The sequence below is a fragment of the Dermacentor variabilis genome, chromosome 4 (assembly GCF_050947875.1).
Source record: "Dermacentor variabilis isolate Ectoservices chromosome 4, ASM5094787v1, whole genome shotgun sequence".
NCBI lineage: Eukaryota > Metazoa > Arthropoda > Arachnida > Ixodida > Ixodidae > Dermacentor > Dermacentor variabilis.
Window position 1 is genome coordinate 205,029,360 of NC_134571.1, and position 18,119 is coordinate 205,047,478.

Consider the following 18,119-nt stretch of genomic DNA (forward strand, 5'->3'; position numbering starts at 1 on the left):
TGTGCTTGCCTTGTCCCTGTGTCAGTTCCGCCGCGGCTTTTCTGTGCGCGCGCCCGTCGCTTGCATGTGCGGGGCGGCGGCAGGAAATCGCGGCGGGCGTTAAGTGCATGCACTTGTTATTTGAAAGGGTGGGCAATTCGTAGGGGCGGCTAGGCCTAAACGCGGGCGTCGCTGTTAGCGATTAGCGGTGAGGCTAGGCGTTCATTCTCTTCCACGTCACGGCGTCCGCTCACGACCGTTGGCGTTCAAAGATGGTGACTTAAGACCGGTTTTGGCGCGCCGGGCAGTGATGGCGGGCGGACAGCGAACCAGACAGTGGCGCCGGAGACCCGCCATTCCGGCTCGCCTTTGTCCGGCGCGGCTGCCGATGATGCAGACACGACGCTCTCTCCTTCTCCCGCAGGTCGTTCCGGACCCCGTCGCAACAAATAAAGCGTGGCCGGCGGAATGGCGCGCTCTCCCTTTCCCCGAACCACCTTGTTCCTAGCGTACAACGTTTGACCAACTCGAGCGCAGTGAGGCCGAGATGAATGCGCAACCGGTCGATGTCTTCAACAATGCATCACCGGGTGTACATTCATCCGAGCTTTTCTGCGCGTGGCGCCACCTGCTGCCGGCTCGTGCTGCTGCCTTCGGTGCGACCGTCTACTAGCGCCACCACAGAACCTACCATTTTCGTTCAATAAAAGCTTTGCTGGAGACCCCTTGAAACCCACGATAATGACGTTGCCTTCGCCTCCAATGCTTTCTCCTGATCGGGGCGGCTGGATGGTCTCTTATGATCCCTGCTTCGCACCATGGTACATTGCCTTCACATTTGTCACCGCAACATGTGACACCGGCAAGAATGTTAAAACCCTTTTCAAACGGAGCAATCGACCGACACTGCCCTTACTAGGTTTGTTGCAGGAATCTACTAACTAAAAATATCCAGTAGTTTGAAAAGCCTTATTAGATTAGCATATTATTCTCATGATTGACAGATTCTCATGATTCACATGATCATGAATTTGACCTCGCCATTGTGAATTAATGACCTAAAACGAGCTGAATTGGTTACAAGAAGTGCGCTGATGCTTCATTGCTTCTCAAGCTAAACAAACGTATTCGCCCACCCAGGCACCATTCCAGATTTCGGAATGGTACCAAAATATGGTCAATGCTGTGAACAACCACTTTAATATAACCTAGCCTTGTGATCAGCGCTGGGTGTGCTTTATAAACTTCTACATTCCTACCGATCAATGCCGCTTGGCGAAGATGCAGATGCAATGGGTAAGATGCAGATGCAAAAGTGCTAAGGGCCAACTTTTGCTATATTCCTTTTACTGAGATTACTTTCAGTAACATCCTTTACCTCCTTCCACTGTCATTTTTTTTCAATTCCTTCTGCTTCGTGTATGTCCGTGTATAGATCCATAGGCGCATCCCAGTAGGCGCATAAAAAAAAAAAAAATGCTGCTCAGAATTTGAAAACTACCGTAGACTGCTCACACAAAAGTTGATTGGAAAGGAAAACTGTTTGATCATACTGAGGTGCCAATACGGGAACGACACGAAAATTTTACAATACCAGTTTTGCAGCTTTATTACAAAACACTACAGAGCGTCAAATGCATCCCATCACATTGCGATACGCGTGAAAGCATTGGTGCAAATGTTATAGGCAACCCCTACTGTGACTAAGAATCTGTGAAACCTAGTAACTAACTAATGCAAAATAAATATGGTGCTTTCGTATAAATCTTTAGCTACTTTAAGCTGCAGTGGGCAACAAACACACTAACCTAACCCAACCAAACCTGACAGCATGTGCACTTCAAAAATACTGTGATCGTGAAAGGGATGAGGAGTTGAGGATACACCTTTTGTGACATGCACGTTATTACAAATCATTTACATTCAGGCACATAGGGGTTCTGGTGTGGTTGCTTTGTGCTTTAGCGATGCTGGATGGGTAAGTTAGGTTAGTTTATAAGTAATGTTTATAAGCAACAGCAGCCACAGAGCTGCTGTTGACATCGCACTTGCTTGGTGGGTGAGATTGGCTTGGCTACTTATAGTATTTACTTCAAACTAGGTCGAACAGGAAGGTAGGTTGACCCCTATATATTGAACTTGCCAAGAAATAATAATAAAAATTGAATATAACTTGGCCTTCTAAAAAAGTGAGGCCTTTACTTACCGTAAGCTCAGGTGCTGAATCTTGCTAGCTGATACCACAAGCTGCATTCACGTTGGAAATGCCAGAGAATCTTCAGCACCCCTAACGATGTCGTCCTCGTTGAGCATGTTGGATGTGCAGCATTTCTTAGAGCCATTGTGCATAGTCTCCAGACTGGCTTTACGACGTGTGTGAACTCCGGTTAGCTCCGGACTTTTGTTAGCTTTATCCGTGAATATAGGCAGATATTTTTTCGTCACGAATGTCTGGTTCATATTTTCATATAGTGAAGCAAATGTGGTACCTTCCCACGTACTTCTTGGACTGCTGCTGCTTCATGTTAGTATGCCTATATTTAACAAATATATTGTAAATGCTCGTATGAGCAGTTTAACCAAAGCCCTTGAATCCCCATTATTTACACAGCAGTCCCAGCAAGTTTTGTAGGCTAGTGCATTTTAAGAAATGCAGCTTACACAGCCTTGCATGCTTTCCAGAAGCTCTTTCAGCACCAGCACTGCACATCCAGTTGTGCGTTCTTTAATAAAACGAATCTACAGCAACTTTGCAATGGATTCACACTTCTTCCAACAAGTATTACAGCCATATTGCATGGTTGCAATATGTGTGGTATTACCTTTAAGAGTTGCATATTATGTAACATGAAGCATATTCCACTCATGGGAAGCACATGTTTAGTGTTCTGCAATTGATACTCCTATCCTGCAATTGTTCTGGGTCTAAAAATTAATCTGCAGAAAACTAAAGTAATGCTTAACAGTCTCGGGAGCGAACAGCAATTTACAATAGGCAGCGAGGCACTGGAAGTCGTAAGGGAATACATCTACTTAGGGCAGGTAGTGACGGCGGATCCGGATCATGAGACGGAAATAATCAGAAGAATAAGAATGGGCTGGGGTGCGTTTGGCAGGCATTCCCAAATCATGAACAGCAGGTTGCCATTATCTCTCAAGAGAAAAGTATATAATAGCTGTGTCTTACCAGTACTCACCTACGGGGCAGAAACCTGGAGGCTTACTAAAAGGGTTCTACTCAAATTGAGGACGACACAACGAGCTATGGAAAGAAGAATGATAGGCGTAACGTTAAGGGATAAGAAAAAAAGCAGATTGGGTGAGGGAACAAACGCGAGTTAATAATATCTTAGTTGAAATCAAGAAAAAGAAAGGGGGGCATGGACAGGACACGTAATGAGGAGGGAAGATAACCGATGGTCATTAAGGGTTACGGACTGGATCCCGAGGGAAGGGAAGCGTAGCAGGAGGCGGCAGAAAGTTAGGTGGGCGGATGAGATTAAGAAGTTTGCAGGGACGGCATGGCCACAATTAGTACATGACCGGGGTTGTTGGAGAAGTATGGGAGAGGCCTTTGCCCTGCAGTGGGCGTAACCAGGCTGATGATGATGATGATGAATTGATTCTGTCTCTGATATGACATCTGGCTGATTCATCGTATCAGCGAGGTAAATTTGAAGACATTGCAATCACGGTTGTGTTCTAACTGCCCCCCTCCAACTGTCAGTCATACTGTAGCTATTGCATATTGCAAAATGAATACAGTGGAGCCATTGTAGCATGTACGCATGGCTTTTTTGTATACTACAAGAACTGAAAGCTGGGCTAGTTTGTACAAGCATATCATTGGTCCAAAAGTGAGGATAACGAAGACTGCAGGCAGCGCTTGCCTGTCGTTGTTAGGTTAGGCCAATCATGCTTGTATTGTATGTGCTTCAGACAGATACAATAGAATGATAACTGTGCCTTCAATATGCCTCAGCATCCATATTGCAACAGTATCACCCCTACTAGGAACTAATTCATCGAGAGCATCCAGGGTAGAGTGAGCCGTTTCATTAAATAAGTCTATCTTTCATTGCAACCACCAACTACTCACCGTGATATTGCCCTTCTATTATTTTATAGATTCGTTCACACAGCTGGCCTCTCGTTATCAAACCTGAAAAAAGCATCCTCGATGTCACAAAGGCTGAACAACTACACCCAAATTTATGGTAATGCACACGCTTTTAACTTTTCAGCTCTACCCCGTGCGGTCCAATTATGAAACGCTCTACCAGATAACATCGCTTGCCAAACGAAGCATAGTGCACTTTGCAATCTTCTAATCGATCAATGTGCCATTTCAACCGTTTAACACATTTTGCTTTCTTTTAATTTCTTTCCTGTATTTTTCTGCAATAAAGGAATTTTGGTGATTCTAATTTTTTTTACTGTACTTGTTACTGCATACATGCAAAGATGTTTATAATGTTGTTATGCTATTATGTTATTGTGTTACTGTTTCCTGTTGTTGCTCTTCATATTGTATTTGCTAATGTCACATTAATTTTCCATGTTGCGTGAATATTCCATTCATTGTACTGATGTGTTTTCTCCCCTTACACAATGCCTTCTCGAAGTCCTGTAAGGTACATGTAAATAAACAAAATAAATGCTCTAAATGACTACATTATCGTGGAAGCAAGGGCAGCATTACAGCAGAACATGTAGTTAAATGCAGACGTGAACAAAAGAATAAATGGGACCCACAAGGCACCAATTTTCAAGTTTATTTTGAAGCTCGTGTCTGTTCTAATGCTTGTCAAGGCACTTCACTAGGCATATAGTGGGGGGGGGGCGTTGGGCGAACCATTACATTATTCCCAGTATTTCAGTTGTGTAGACTACTTGTGTCTTTCCCTAGAGAGTTTTAATTCTTTGCCTGGCAGAGAAACCGATGCTGACAGGCTATCGCAACTAAATAATATACGAAAAGGAAGCAATTAAAGACAGATCTTATGCCTGATAACTCGAGTGTGTTGTGTGTGATCGTACCATAGCTGGGTGCTAAGTTGTTGCATTTCATTCTTGCATAACAGTACCCATATTCTCAGCTTCATATGCTAAGAAACAAGTCAATTTGATTTTTTTTATTACTGTGAGTTTATTAATGAGTTACTGTACTGTGGAATGGCACACTCCAGGCCCACAGTACAGTAAGATGGGATCATGAGTATCCTTGTTTACATAGATCTACCTAGGTGTCTAAGTAGTTTGCCTAATGAAAACATTGAGATTGTTGCGCTATTTTGTAGAAGTGCTGATAATGCAGGTTTTTAAAAATGTCTTTGAAAGTGCTTTGTTCCTGGTAGGAACAGATGCAAGCTTTGAGACAAATTTCTTGCAAGTTAACACAGTGGATGTCCCTACTCATTCTTTTACCCCTGTGTGCAATGTACTAAGTTTTCTGTTCTAATAGTGTGCCAACACATCCAGATAACCGTGCAGGAGGGGGTAGGTGAAAAACTGTTTGCAGAAAACATTACAGTTTAATTCACCTGTACATTTTTTTTTGCTGCTTGCCAAAGTGATAAAGAGAGAAATCCGAAATCTTTGCCAGATGTCTAAAATTATAGTTTATTTCTGTCTCTTTGACCTAACTGCAACTTTCTTTGGCCTCTGCTGGACCACATCTTCTGTACTGTTTGAGGAACCATCGCTTTCGTCGCTCTCTTCACCAGCGCTGTCCAAGTCTTCCTCCTCTTCTTCGCTGCCATTATCAGCACCTTCATTGTCATCTGCTTCAAGCTTCTGCCGCTTCTTGCCTCGCAGTGACCTCTTCTTTTTGGCAAACTCATTGGCACTCTCGCAGAGTACCTCGCAAGTACCATCTGAATTCCAAAGGAACTCCATAGTGATCTTGAAAGTGGCCATCTTGATGCCGAGCAGTTTCTGCACACAAAGATCAAATAAACGGCAAATAAGTTTTCTTTTCTCATGGATGAACTTGCAACACTTCGAAAGTGGGCTTGCTGGTTTGGTTTGCTCAATATGATAAACAGTGTAGACAATTGAACAAACAACATGAATGGGACAGATGTGCTGACCATCAACTAATTTTTATTCGGAGTCGTACAGTACGCAAGACAGATGACATAAAAGCCCAATGCTACATAACGCTGTGCTCCCGGTACTTCCAGGTCGCACATAGCAGGCGTGTTATCAGTGTGACATAGTATTCTTGACAGGATAGTAGCGGCTGCAGTTTTCGAAAAAGGAAATGAAAGCAAGACAAGTTAATTAGTGTTCTGGGTGTAAACTGTTTTTAATGCGCATAAGTTGGTCGGCTGGCTGGCAAGAAAATGCAGTGAGAATAAATTCAAAAGGTGCCGCCATGTACACTTGAGTGCAAATGTTTAAGGACCAGAGGTGCTGCTAAAATGTTCTTTTTCTTTGAAGCCGGGAAGTAAAGGCTGAAATAAAGTGGCACTGCCTGCGCGAGTCTGTTTGACCAGTATCGTGCAGTAGTACAATTTTACGTTGCACAGCTGTACTAGAAGATGTTAAATTTTTTTTTTTTGCCGATGCCATAGTCTCTAAACTTTTTCACTCTACTTTACATGAGGGGGGGTGGGGGGATACGATTTAGTAGGTGTTAAAGATCTAGATAATATTTACAAAATGAAGTTAGCACAAAACAAGGACAGATATGTAGAAAGGACACCGCATCCAATAGATTATTTCGTGTTCACTGTCCTTTCTTGCCGGCCAGCTGAGCAACTTACATTGTGCTTGTGCGTCACCTTTCCTACAATACTGCACAATGACAAATAATATGTAAACAGTTTGCATATCTGTCCTGTTTGTATCACACATTTGTTCTGTCTGTCACCTGTGCTGTCTGCCATTTCGAACTCGCAAATGTTGGAACTGATTTTAGCATAGTGGCTAGCAGGCACAAAGTTGATACCGCTGCAAGCAGCTGCAGGGAGAATGAGTCATTGCTGTCTTTGCTCAGTCCCTTTGTTAGCAGGGCAACACGTGTTGATTAAAATGAAGGAGGCTGGCACTGCCAAATTCCTCGATGTTCCGTGCTTATCATTCTTAACACTTTTGGTGCCTTCTCTTTCCTGCACAGCACATCTGAGCTTTGAAGAGCTTTTATTGATGTTGCTATGTAAGCCACAGCTACATCTCATGTAACACTATGCATCTGGTATATTTGGATTAAACTGGATAGCCTTATTCATGCTTGATTATTATGAAAGCTTGCACAAGAAGTCTTGTGTCAATAGCTTAAGCTAGTGGAAACATTAGCTTTTTTGAAACAGCAGAAGGTGACATACAATAACAGTATACAGCTAAATCTGTTCACGATGAACTGAATTAGTTCTACGAGAAGTGCTCATTATTATATCATTAGTTCATTATATGTGAACCTGCCTTTCAAAGCATCCAAAAATTAACACTGAAGTTGGCATTGGCAGTTTGATTTGACACCACTGTGGCCCAAAAATCGAACTTTTAGTATCTTCACTTTTGTTTCAAGTACTTTTCCACACTTGGCTGCAAATGTCCATGAAAAATGTTGATATAAAGAATAAATGGAGGTGTCAAAGCTCTTTCAACCCGACATCCTGTTCCCCCCAATCATCTGCCATTTTGCTCCCATTTTTCCTTTGAGACCTTGCAATATATTTTATAAGTGGGACATGAGTGGATACGGTATACAAAAGCGAGGCATTGCAGTTGGCTGGAAGGAGAAACTATCGTGGCATGTCACCGTTTTGCAATCACTCACACGAGGCTGAGTGTGCAGAGAGCTGTAGAGTTAGATTTTCTAGATCGCTTCACCTGGACGATAGGTAGAATATCACTGCGAAGGGCTGTAACTTACCGGCAATCGGCGACAATGTAACTGCCTACCCTTTGCAACTTTGCATGGCAGCTGCGTGTTGTGCCGCCTTTACACTGACACTTGAGTGGCTGTTGGCACAAATTGTGCAGAAGCGCAGTACATCTGCTACCGCACCGGGAACCGTGCGAAAAATGAGGCTGCTGCCTTCGTGACCTCAAAATGGTAATGCCGCACACTCTAGTGCAATCCAGGAGGCCACGCCTGTCGCATGCTGTACTGGCCCACCCTAGAGATGTGCCTTAGGAGCGAGCGACCTTCCTCATGGCTTCCGAAATTCGTACATGGCACTCGCTCACTTTATGGATGAGCTGAAGTGGGGTACACTTACAAGCCTCAAAACATTGCGTCGACTGTGACCAGGCGTGAAGCTTTCATTGTAACAGCATAGTGCATTTAAAAGCTTCAATATGTCTGAATGCAATATTAATCTGCAGGTTCAGAAATAAAGAAAATGCACTGAAATAATGTTGTAACATAAGTGGGTTCAACTGTACACTGAAAAAATAACTAGATTTTTCTGCAGCCAATAATGTCACATACGAATCTGAACTCCAGCTGTGGCGGTGGCTTAGCGGCTATGATGTTGCGCTGCTAAGCATGAGGTCGGGGGATAAAATCTCGGCTGCATTTTGATGGGGGCAAAATGGAAAAACACCTATATCCCGTCCATTGGGAGCATGTTAAAGATTCCATGGCGGTCAAAATTAATTCAGAGTCGCCGCCTCATAATCAAATTGTGGTTTTGGCACATAAAACCCCAGAATCCTGAGCTCACAGCGGATACTTCCCCGTAATGCTGAGTGGTGAAGTTGCAATAAAGTTTAGCCTTTTTAAGACTTCCATGGTTCAAAGTGCTTTTCAGTCAAATACACATTTATAGTAAAAAAACACAGCACATGCATGCACACATCTCCTAGGCACGGTAACATAGAAGCGGCGACTACCAATGTGTCCAGAAAAAAATAAATAAATAAATTCTCGGGTTTTGCGTGCCATAACCACGATCGGATTATGAGACATGCCGTAGTGAGGAGCTCGAACTTAATTTTGACCACTTGAGATTCATTAACGTGCATCCAATGGATGGTACATGAGTGCTTTTGCATTCTGCCGCCCCATCGGAATGTAATGCAATTGATCCGAGATGAAAACAACGATGGTCCTTTGCCCACATCCTCCGAGATGATTGGTGCACTTGCACTAGTCCGGTGCTTCTGCGCAAATGCTGAAGGTGCCTCAGCTGCTCCGACTCTTTGGACAATGTAGAGAAGTGCATGCGTTGCAGGCAGCAAAGTTGCCCAAGCAGAATACAGGACTATTTCACGCGAAACTAAGCTAGTTTCATCAAGAAAGTGATTTTATAAATGGTATGTGCTTTTATGACGTCCAATTCTCTAGCAGGGTTATGAAGAATTATGCCCCATATCGAACTGATAGGCATTTTTTGCAAGTTCGATATAGCTGGGTTCGACTGTAGTATGTTGCTTTGCCCCCATTAGGATGTTATGCTTCTAATGTAAAGTTGTTGCGTTCAGTGGTGTTTAGCTGCATGAGTGAACTGTGAACATGTAAACAGATGTAGCCGCTTTCTCTTTGTGGGCTCTCGGGCACTTTCAAAGTGGTCTACGACTGTTTTTCACCGGTGGGACCTCCAGTGTTTGTAGCTGTAAATAAAAACTTGACTTTTAGTTTCCTGCTCTGGTTTGTAAAGTGGTATGAGCATCCACTGCACTTGGCGAGTATAGTAGCTGACAATAATGACTGATTTAAAGGCATTCACCCAACATTGCTGGCCAGTTGAAAAGCTTACCAGTATGCTAGCCTGTTCCGGCTTCAGCACCTCGCCTTCCTTGCACACTTCGTGGTCCTTCACCAATGTCACCACACCTGCCACAAGAAAAGGCAGAGATGTCATTGCGACACTGAATAGATCAGGACAACTGCAACATTCATAAGACAATGCACTGCGCTATAATGGTTCAACAAAGTTTAGTCAGTGCAAGTGTCTGTATGTAATGTTATTGTCCATATGATGTAGGCACGTACTCGTAAAGGGGGCTTCTGGAAACACAGTTTATGAGAGGACCATGCTAAGCATTACATGTACAAAACAAATGAAAGAATGTGATGTAGGGGCATGTAAATATACGAAATCCTGGGTGCAAATTGAAAAACTGATTTGATTCGAAGAACCTGATTGCCTAATTGCCCAATATGTTAGCTTATAGTAAGGTTATTTGAGTCCGCCAACCAGCAGCTTCACGTGACGCTTAACCTCTTAACTTGCCAATGGCAAGGCAAATCATCAGCACGCACACCTCCTAGTTGCCGATGACGAGTTAACATGTAAAGTTCCAACAATTATTGCACATGTGTTTATGTGCAGTTTCTTGTAATTTTGACAATATACACAATGACTTTTGCTACTTGTTTCTTCCACAATACCAGTAAAATGCAATAGGCATTCCTGGTATATTTTAGGAAAAAATGGCACAAGATATGCATGTCTAAAAAGAATATTGACAAATCTATATGCTTCTTTTTCTTAATTTGTCACAGGAGTTCAAGGGTTAAGGCCAATTGCAACGAAATTTCACTTTGGATAAATTGGTTATAAATAAGTAGCTTATTTGGGCAACCTTGGCAAAGCTGCGGGACTGGGAGTTGTCTAATTTTCTTATAGTAGACTTTGAAAACACTTGAGCAGACGATGTGTTTACCTGGTCATCAGTGGATTATGACATCAGCCAGAGCACGTCGCCTGAGAGATATTTTTCAGTCCACTGCATGGGCGGTTGTACCATTATTGCCAATCACAAGTCGCACTCGTTCAGCCCATTAAGCTGTGGCCACAGCCAAAGATGAGTTACGGTTGGCTTTGATGGAAAGCTGCCCTCAAGACCAACTGTTTAAAATTTTAATGCAATATGTGCCACATCGCACGAAAATCTCTCATAGTCGGCGTGACCGAAAGATGGTACCAAAAGTGGCCGAGGGCACAAAGAGTAAAAGCACGTAAAGAAAATTCACTTATTACGATAGTCCCTAACGCAGAATTTGAGTGCAGCTCTATACGCGTTTTTATTTCGCGATTTATTGGCTGGCTTGTACAACCTGCCTCGTGTGGCACATTGCAAATGGAGCCAAGTGTGGCGCGACTGCCTCGCCAATTGGGAGATTGCGAGGGGCAGAATGTGGCGCAATTCACAGCAGCCACCGCAGACGGAGCTCTGCTCATGCAGTGCTTTGTTTCAATTTATGGTACAGGTGGATGCGCTTGCAGTATTCTATCGGTGCACAGACAACGACGCGCCACTCTGGCACCATCTCGTAGCGGTCGTCGCCGCAGAGCCAGTCTTACGCGGCACTACGCTTTTTTTCTCTTTTCTTCTCACGCTTTCGCCACACCCTCCTCCTCCACCTCATGGTTCCACTGCACCCTCCTCCTCTGCTTTCCTCCTCATGATCTCTTTGTTATTGCCGTCTTTCATTCCTCGCTGCGCTCCCCATTTGCTGTTTCATCCTTTGCTGTGCTAGTTCGTTCGGTTACACCAAGGGATGCCGCCGGTGTGAAACTCGGGAACAGTAATGGCCCAAGAGCTACGCTCTAAAATGCCTGAATTATGTCACATTTCTTAAGGATCCTGTAAACAAAGTAAATTAATGGCCTTAAAAAGACAATTTGGTACATTTCGGTCTGGGTGGGAAATTAACCCGGGTCTCTGGGGTGCGAGACAAACACACTTCCCCAACACAACAGCAGCTCCAAGGCGGCTCCACGGTTCTGGCTGACTCATTGTGTGGCCTAATGCGTGCCTCATTGGGCACCTGACGACTCAGCCAATGGGGAGAAGGTGGTTAGACGTCAAGAGTGTATAAAATGAACACATTCATGACTTTCCAAGGTCTACAAATAGTATAATGCTTTCACATTCCCACATGTAAGCAGTCTCAAGTGTCTCTTCTGAATTTTTTTTAGTTTTAACCAGAAACCTATCAAGTAATTCAAGTAATATATATTGAGAATCAGAGTGACATAGAAAAAATTATGACTACATAGAAACATTTCGGAAATTCGGTATGTGTTTCAGGAATTAATTTTGCAGGTTAAAGTGCAGGTTTAAGCACTGTAGGTTTAGAACCTGCACTGCTGTATTGAGTCTAATGGCGTTTTTCACTGGTCGACCTCTAGAGCGGGTTCGCCCTTTTCTACTGGTAATTTTGGGTCAACTCGCTTCCTGCTGGATCGCTCTCATTGGCTCCGCTGCCGTGCTGCAAATTCAGGTGGAAATAGGACCGTGCCATTAGTTTCAGCGGTGCAGCAATGGCGACCGCTGAACCACGACGTTCGTTTCAAAAGGCGCATGACAGGTGCAGGGCTGGTTCATGATTTTGCTGCCCCCACTCCATTGTCGATGCTGACTTAGTGCAGGCATACACGTGCGAAGCAGCGGCGCAGCAGACGACGCAGCACATGGGCGCGAGCACCATTAAAACCTCGCTTACGCACGTCTGATGTGTCTACGCAAGTGTGGTGTGTATTTACGCACCAGAAGCCGATCATAGCTGCAGTTCAGGACCTATCAAACTTACACACTCTGTGCACATTAGTCTGACATAACGCCTGCACTGTGTCTCCCCACCTCGGGAATCGAGTTGCACAATTTCTGAACTGCTCGTGAACCGCCATGAACAGGTTCACAGTGGTGCAGGCAAATCGAACAGACCCAGCACCTAACCTGATCACAAAGCTTTCGAACAACAGCACATGCACTTCAACAGCTGGTTGGCGTTAGGCTACGAATGTGCGCCGTCGAGTATGAGAACAGGCGAAAGAACCAAAGAAAGCCGTTCATTATTAAATGGTAGAAAAAGCAAAGAGTTTGGTTTCTTTAAAATAATGACGTGCTTGAAGGCACACATTTGTTACAGTGAGGATATTTAGACAGCATTTTTTGTTTTGTTGCGTCGTTCTCCAGAGAACACAGCTGGAAAATGGCAGATCTGCAGGGCTAGTACAGATGGCCATACGTATATGCCAAGTTGATATACTTGTGCTGCGCTGTCCTTTGTTGAACCATGGCGGGCAATGACATAGTTTTCACAAAACGGAAGTCTGCGGGGAACCCTGAGAAAAAGTGCTTCTGTCGTGATAAAGTAAAAAATGCAGGTGGTGTCAATGCGGAGAGCTTAGTTTTCGCACAAAGCAGGAAGTATGCAGAGATAAAGCCTTGGGCAGTGGAAAAACATGTTAAAAGAAAGTGAGTTGTGTTCAAATGTATCCACTTAAAAAAGTTAAATGCGTAACGAGTGTCACATAGTAAGGCATGCTATGACAGAAATGCAAAAGTTGCTGCATGTGAGGCATATAAGAGGTTGCATAGTGCTTTGTTGTGCCGCCATAAATACAGTAAACTCCCACTAATTTGATTTTTCCGTTTAATTGATTGCGAACCTACAGTTGGCGTTCATACATTTCTATGGGAGCAAACTTTCGTTACTTCCATCATGAAATTAGCCTTTGGCAGATAATTAAAACTTGAGCGGTCATTATGCATGTGCCTGACCATAATGGTGACTGCAATGGTGACTCCAAGAGCGGCAGCATTGTCTTGGTGGTGCACTTGGGGTTTAGTCAATACGTCGAACACATGTCACCTCTAGCTGAAAACACCTATTTGTGGCCTATTGCTTGGGCAGCGCCATCCAATACAATACCAAAACGAAGCCCATGTTCATGGCATTTGCAACAATACAGTGAACTAGATGGGGGTTACAGGATCAAACGCATGAACATACTGTGCATTCCTGTGAAGCCGAAAATGATTACAGGTCCCGGGTGTTCATAATGGTGGCTCTGCAGTCGGGTGGGCGGCACGGCGCAGCTGACAGAGCAACGCAAAAGCGTGTGCGTTGCTTCGCTCTGAAGAGTTTTGGGCTGATCTGCGATCCCCCCCCCCCCCCCTTCATGTGGCAATCTCCAATGTTGTCATTTTAGTGAGAGGCAACGACAAATCGTTGATGCCAGTGGCTCTGCTTTAGCTCTGCCTGGCTGTAAGTGGAAGGAACCAGCCACGGTGGCTATGGCGTTGCACAGCCGAGCACATGTTGCACGCTAAAAACCTAGTCGCGGTTGCTGCATTCTGATAACAGGAGGAAAAAAAAAATGCTCGTTGTACTGCGGTGTACTGCTCTTTGAGTGCGCGTTTAATAACAACAGGATCTCACCATTTAAGTCACCAGTGCGCATTTGATATGGCTTTGATAAGAAGTGCTAATGTAGTTCTTACATTAATTTTCGACTTCGAATCCATAGAAAGTGGGTGTGCATTCGATTTGGGGATGTGTTATAGTAGGGGCAAATAATGCCAAATGAATCAGCAGTGTGTTTTTTGTTTCTTCTGCATTCTCCTGTTTAATTCGACCAATATTTACAGACCTGGCAGGGCCCAATTAATGAATATCGATTGTGTTGATAAAGAAGTCATAATGGGAAGTTGTCGCCACTACAATAACGCACTGAAAAGTAGAGTAATCATAAAAACCAGAAGCTGTTGGGATCTGTGCAGTGGAACAAAAGTAAAATGCCATCGAAAAAATTGCAGAGGAGGAATGTTTTTCTGCACTTGCCTTCTGCTTTCTTGAAAATGAAGTTCAGAATAAACTTCCAGTCAGTTTTTATTGTCTTACAATGCTGTATATACACTTTTTTACCTTTTCTTGGGTCCTCTAGCTGCACATATGTTTTATAATCAAGTGCAAGTGATTCACATTGGCATCAGCTTAAATGAGCATTTCTTGTGTGCACATAGCAGCAGTAACAAATCACAATGCTAGCTTTTCATGCTTCTTCTCACTTCTGCTTTTATTTCTGCATGGCGGAATGTGGCGCTGCGGCTATGTGAAGCTCTGATCTTTCCTCTTTATCACGGTAAAGAAATGCTGGTGATGTGTCAGTGGAAAGCCACATAATTTGGGGCGCAATGGCATCTGCTAAAGCCAGATATTCTGCTAAATTTTTGTTGCCAGCACACTAGAAAGGTGCAATTCTTTTAATTTCTTCACATTTCTTCCCAATGTTTCCCCACGAGATAAAGTGCACACCTGAGGATTGGGGAAAAAATATAAATATAATTGGACGTTTTGACCAAATCGACCATTCAAATTGCTGAGTCACCACTTGAAGGGAGGGTGGTTAACTGAAGTGGTGGACAGCAAATTGGAGCAGTGAACAGCTTTCCCCTCCACTGCCCATTGTAACCCTGTTTGCTGGCAATGCGTACTTCACAGCGTCCTAATGCAGAGCAATACTGCTAGGAACAGCCAATGAAAGGACATTAAGAGAACCTTTCATGCCTTTTGGACATGGTGAATAAACCTGCATAGTCAGGAGGCATGGAAGAAGGAAAGCTTAGGAGAGGCCTTGGCCAGCCTGGCCCTGTTGGAGATAGTGTGGCCGAAGTCACATGCTATTTTTTGCAAAGAAGCAATGAGACTGGTGGTCCAAACATCCTCATTTCCATAGTAACCGCACTCATTAAGCTCTTGCTACTCTCTGCCTCCAGAAAGCAAGATTTTAACGTACCATGGAAAAACACAGGGGTGCATTTGTTTCATTAAAACTGTTACAAAAGTTTCGTAGGCTTCGCTCGAGCGTGCGCCAGCAGCACACATATCCAGAGGCTCGTCACAATGCAAGTTCGAGGCTCGCACCCATCTGCTTCGGCAAGCTGATTGGGGATGCAAAGGCACTTGCCGCACTTCCAACTTAAAGATGTTACGTCAGGGCGTCTGATTTTTGTTCCTTTCTGCCATGTCAGAAGGCAACGCTTCCACATACGGCTGAGCAAAACGTTATCTCTGTACAAGCAGCAGGGAAACAACAATTAGCGCCCCCCCCCCCCCCCCCCCCCCCGAAGCACTGCCTGCTCCTTCTTCCAAGTTCTTGAAATCTTTTGCCACCTCCCACGTTTAGTGTTATGCACCAGTGAATGTAATCGTTACTGGCCGAACTTATTTAGGCATCGGTTAAGCAGCATCCCCCACAGAAGCAAAAACAGAGATTTGATCATTGATAAGGTGTTAACACCCTCTAGTGGCACAGAAAGGTAATGCTATCCCAATACTATGGCCTCCAAGATTGGGTGGCACAACAAGCTGATCTTGGAGGTCACACTGACATTGGAACCATGGAGGAAGGAAAGACTAGGAGAGAGCGTCACATGACAGTTGGGAATCCTAGCCATAAACAATTTGAAGGCAAGGCTCATTGGAAACGGGCTCTTACTAAAGATGCGCACGGGCTGCATTTCCGAGCCAGGATTGGGCCTCCCGTTTGCGTCCTGCCCGACCTGGCCCAGTGTAAATAACCAGTGTAAATAACTGGGCCTGCCTCGGCCCGACATTATCAGGGCTTTGTTGCAGGAACAAAATATTTTCTCCCATTTTAAATGACATTTTAATGAACACATTTAAATAAAACATAAATAAAAATTCAGCACTTATGACAAGTTATGTAAAAACAGCAAGCTGTCCAATGATTTGGAAACAAATATGGCGCTTCTGCATTACAAATCCTGCTGAACTGAAGTTCCACTCGCTGCTGGCACTGGTAACCAGTATTTCCAAGATCTTCGCAAGTAGAGCAAGCTTTGGGTGATTTGACAGCTGGTTTCCCAAAACTTTAGTAGGTCACATGCAGAGCAAAGCGATAATTTCATTGAAAATATTCATGAAGCTTATCTTGCATGATGGAAATGGTCTTGTCACTCAGTATACAGTTTTAAACATTGCTTTTCCACGGCAGGTTGTTCTGAAGCAATTTCTGCACAAACTTCAGAAAACCAAGAAACAAGCTGCCTTATGTGCGCATGTACTTCATCAGTGGTGAGCATTCAAAGATGCCGAAATGGAGGGCAGAGAAGTGTAGCTATCTTGTGCTCAAGGCTGGGACTCACTTTTGTTTTCAAGAAGTACAGTGCACATTCTTGGAACTTCGTTTTTTCTACAGCTTTTGATAAAGACTGGGGATATGTGTGAAGATGTTTTTGAAGCCTAGCAAAATGCAGGAGAACTAAATGCAACGTTGGTTTTCTTCTTCTAATGCGCTCGTACAGAAAATGACCACAGAAGTGCAATGAGGTCTTCGAAAGTGTCTTATTCCGCATTGTTTGCAATAGCAGGTATTCTTTATTCAAGAGACGTTTCAATTTCATAAAGCTGACAAAATACTGACTTTATCATAGAGTTTCGCATTCCATCTTGTTGCGACCTTCTGAAAGATGCTTTTGTTGAGTTGGCTGGCTCAACGCATTACTTGAGGAATTTAATGACAGATTTTATGTTCTGTAGGGTCTTGGACATCGATGGGGCTTCAGTTGTAACGAACTGTTTGCAAAATGTGTTGTGAAGAACTGTACTGAGCAAACAGGTTCAACAGGTCAGCCTACTGTAGGGCTGCAGCACAATCATTATATTCACCACCTGGTCGGTAATAAAAGTCACTCCATGCAAAGCAGCACTTCTAATGCCGATTTCAGCAAAGCGCCACTGTAACTCTTTTCGGATGGTCTCACCAGTTTTGCGTTCATTTGAAAAGTCTTGTGTGAAAAGAACATGAGAGTGCAAGCACCAATCAATGTCAATATAATGTGCTGTAGCGGCTGTGTAGTGGTGTTCGTTAATGGCTGCTGCAACTTCCAGCATTATAATCTTACAAACCTGCTTGGCAAATTTGCATTACATTTCTTAACATAGTTATGGTAAGGTTAGGAAGAATATCTTGGATATAGATATTGTTATGACGAGCACGAATGTGAACGAGCTCTTGAGCTATTTTAGCGAATCTGCTGCCACTGACTATATCACAAGGTTGCATATATTTGGCAAAAAAAGTGCAAGGTTCGGTTGTTCCTTCATAGTTGCCAGCTGTTGCGCACTTGTTGGCTTCAAGAAAGGGACCACACTTGCGTTTGCAGGACTGGTCCTGCATCGCTGTCTTTGCAGACTCATATGTGAGAAGGGAACTGCACAATTTGCACTGCATTTGCCCTAAAGGCGAACCCGTTTTGCTGTCTACCACCACAGGAAACTTCGGGCATTCGCTTTTGGTAGCAGCTTGTAGCAGCCAGCTGAAATGCCCCTTCTAATAGAATCAGCACTGTTGAATGCCAGTCTATTCGATCCCAAGGACTGTCGGGGTTTTTAGGCATGCACACATCTTGATGCCAGACCACAG

The 18,119-nt window shown here is 43.9% G+C and overlaps 1 protein-coding gene and 1 long non-coding RNA gene across 2 annotated transcripts in view; one reads left to right on the forward strand and one right to left on the reverse strand.

Annotated features, from left to right (window-relative positions):
• The first annotated feature begins 328 nt into the window (after positions 1–328).
• On the forward strand, positions 329–4,829 carry LOC142580073 (uncharacterized). The gene is made up of 2 exons (XR_012827556.1): positions 329–898; positions 4,108–4,829. It is a non-coding gene; the product is annotated as an uncharacterized LOC142580073 (long non-coding RNA).
• A 745-nt stretch (positions 4,830–5,574) lies between these two features.
• The window catches only part of RpLP0-like (ribosomal protein LP0-like), a 96,633-nt gene continuing 84,088 nt past the window's right edge, over positions 5,575–18,119 (reverse strand). Inside the window, exons 6-7 of the mRNA XM_075690840.1 lie at positions 9,693–9,769; positions 5,575–5,916 (exon numbers count right to left, since the gene is read on the reverse strand). Coding sequence (XP_075546955.1) covers positions 5,602–5,916; positions 9,693–9,769 — 392 coding nt within the window. The 3' untranslated portion in view covers positions 5,575–5,601. The remainder of the gene's footprint in view (positions 5,917–9,692; positions 9,770–18,119) is intronic.